Source organism: Hipposideros armiger, unplaced genomic scaffold, assembly GCF_001890085.2.
Source record: "Hipposideros armiger isolate ML-2016 unplaced genomic scaffold, ASM189008v1 scaffold_2324, whole genome shotgun sequence".
Taxonomy (NCBI): Eukaryota; Metazoa; Chordata; class Mammalia; order Chiroptera; family Hipposideridae; genus Hipposideros; species Hipposideros armiger.
In genome coordinates, this window is record NW_017733663.1 from 7,229 (window position 1) to 9,960 (window position 2,732).

Genomic DNA, 2,732 nt, shown 5'->3' on the forward strand with positions numbered 1-2,732 from the left:
TAGTTTGTATATACTTTAAAAGAAAAGAGTCATATATAAAAGAGTATATTTGACATCTGTATTGTTGGAATACCCAATGAAAAATAGAAACCACTGGCCTAGGCCCCCTCTGCTATGAGCAGGAAAATGTGTTCACTCTCCTAGGGAGAACTCAGGAGGCATAATTCCCTTTGTATATGTAATTTCTGCTGCAATCCTCACAGGATGGAAGGAAATGACCTCAGAGGCCAGAAATACTTCTCACACTGTGACTGAATTCATCCTATTGGGCTTCCCTTGCCGCTGGGAAATACAGATCTTCCTTTTCTCCATATTCCTTGTGATTTACATCCTGACCCTCCTCGGAAACATGGCCATTGTGTGTGCGGTGCGCCGGGACCCCCAGCTCCACACCCCAATGTACATTTTGCTGGCCAACTTCTCCTTCCTGGAGATCTGCTACGTCAACTCGGATATGCCCAACATGCTAGCCAACTTCCTCTCCCAGACCAAAAGCATCTCCTTTGCTCGGTGCCTCCTCCAGCTGTACTTCTTCTTCTCATTGGGCACAACAGAATGCTTATTTCTCTCCATCATGGCCTATGACCGGTTCCTAGCCATCTGCCGCCCCCTGCACTACCCCACCATCATGACTGTTAAGTTCTGCGGCAGCCTGGTCATCTTTTGCTGGGTGTATGGTTTCCTTTGGTTTCTGATTCCAGTGATACTTGTTACCCAGTTACCATTTTGTGGCCCAAATGTGATTGATGACTTTCTGTGTGACTTGGGTCCTCTGCTGGCCCTGGCTTCAGCCTGTGTCCCAATTCCAGGAACTGTTCTCATATGTGGCACCATGAGCTCCCTCCTCATCTTTGCCACCTTTTTCTACATTATCGGCTCCTACACCCTGGTGCTGAGAGCCGTAATGCAGGTGCCCTCAGTTACTGGCCGGAAGAAGGCCTTCTCCACCTGCTCCTCACATCTGGCCGTCGTGTTTCTATTCTATGGCTCTGTCATGATGACATATGTGAGCCCAGGTTCAGGACAAGCAGAGGGCATGCAGAAGTTCACAACGTTATTCTATTCAGTTTTGACCCCTTTTTTCAACCCCATGATCTACAGCCTTCGGAATAAAGAAATGAAGGATGCCTTGAAAAAAGTTCTAGGAGGTCCCTAAAATTGGTCTGTGATGTTAGTGTGTTATTCCCACATGAGTTCAGACTGTTAGCCTCTTGTCAGTGACCAGTTGAGACACTAGAAAATAGTTTTGAACTTTCTGAAGAAGGCATTTCAAAATCCTCAATGCCAGGTCATCAATGAAACCTTTCCTCAGGCTAAACTAATTATCTTACATAGCACATTACTTCTACTTCTATTTAACATGTCCTTCATTCTTTCTTGCATTATAGTTAGCTATGCACAAATCTGTCTCCACATGCCTCCCCATCCTCATTAGATTGTGAATTTTTTAAAAGCAGGAACTATGCTTTATTAATTTCTGTAATTCCAGAACCCAACACAATACTTAGCACAGTGTCAGTAGCGTCTATTTAAATAAAACAAATATGTTGTTCATATTTCCTCACTAGAATCTATCATTCTTGACATTCAAAACAATATCTAAAGAAACTATGCAAACTCTGTAACAATCTGTATTTTATATGTCCTGTGGTTGAAATGAAAAGAATTCTCTTAGAAAAATGTGATATTAATCTGAATCGGTTGGACCACTCACTAAATGATAATCAAATCAAAGGAAAAGTCTCACCAGATGAAAGTTAATGTCTAAGAAATTTAAGAAATTACCTGCTTCCTATCCTTCATTAACCCTTTTGTCTAATAATGTAGCTGCTTTATTTCATTTTCTTCTTACTAACAACCATGCTTCCACTCCCGCATATTTTAAAGCATATACAACTTTATCACAGAAAATGTGGTTTTGGGATCATCAACTGGGGAGATTTTTAGTAGGCAGGATCTCAGGGCCCCATATCAGGTCTACTGATGCAGAATCTGAATTTTATTGTCAGTGGATTATTATGCACATTAAAGTTGGAAAACCACTGGTCTACAACAGATTCTCTGAGTGACTCACAGTAATCACAATGACAAATATGACTTTCTACAGACACCTATCTCCACCTGAGCAGTGGTTCTCAACTAATAGACTCAGAATTGGGGGTGTGGCCTAGGCACAGGTATTTTGAAAATCTCTCCAGGGAATGCTAATACACAGAGAGGGCTGGGAATCACTGCATTCAAATATAGGAATTTTTAAACTCTTCAATAACACAGAATGAGACCACCCCGCATTTCTTTTCAAGAGCCACCTTGGTGCAAATAAACCAAATTGATATCAGACAGTAATAAAACATGTTATAACACAAGTATAACAATCATTGCTTTGCCAAAAAAAAAATTATATCCAACATAGATAATGATTTGGAATGATTTTTGCATGCTTACATTTGTGAGATTATGCATAGTAAAAAAGAAGAGAAGATATAAAAAACTATCCTGACACTGTACTTCTTTGAGGTGACCCAGATTAACAATATTTCTTTCCTGCCCACAGAGAGGCCCAATGATGGAAATAAACTTTTCTAATCGGTTTGCTGATTTGTCTTGTAACAACTTGATTAAAATATAGTTCATATACCATAAAATTCACCCTTTTAAAAGTGAACAATTCCATTTTTTAAGTTTATTCACATAGTTATGCAACCTTCACCACTAACAAATTTTAGAATATT

General features: G+C 39.9%; 1 protein-coding gene across 1 annotated transcript; it reads left to right on the top strand.

Annotated features, from left to right (window-relative positions):
* The first annotated feature begins 214 nt into the window (after positions 1–214).
* Positions 215–1,190, top strand: LOC109378639 (olfactory receptor 11H4-like). Its single transcript, XM_019634950.1, has one exon. The coding sequence runs from the start codon at positions 215–217 to the stop codon at positions 1,154–1,156; it is 942 nt and encodes a 313-aa protein (XP_019490495.1). The 3' UTR covers positions 1,157–1,190.
* The last annotated feature ends 1,542 nt before the right edge of the window (positions 1,191–2,732 follow it).

Bases quoted from the DNA above. Each gene is read 5' to 3' on its own strand.
- LOC109378639 (XM_019634950.1), top strand. From the start codon at position 215: ATGACCTCAGAGGCCAGAAATACTTCTCACACTGTGACTGAATTCATC.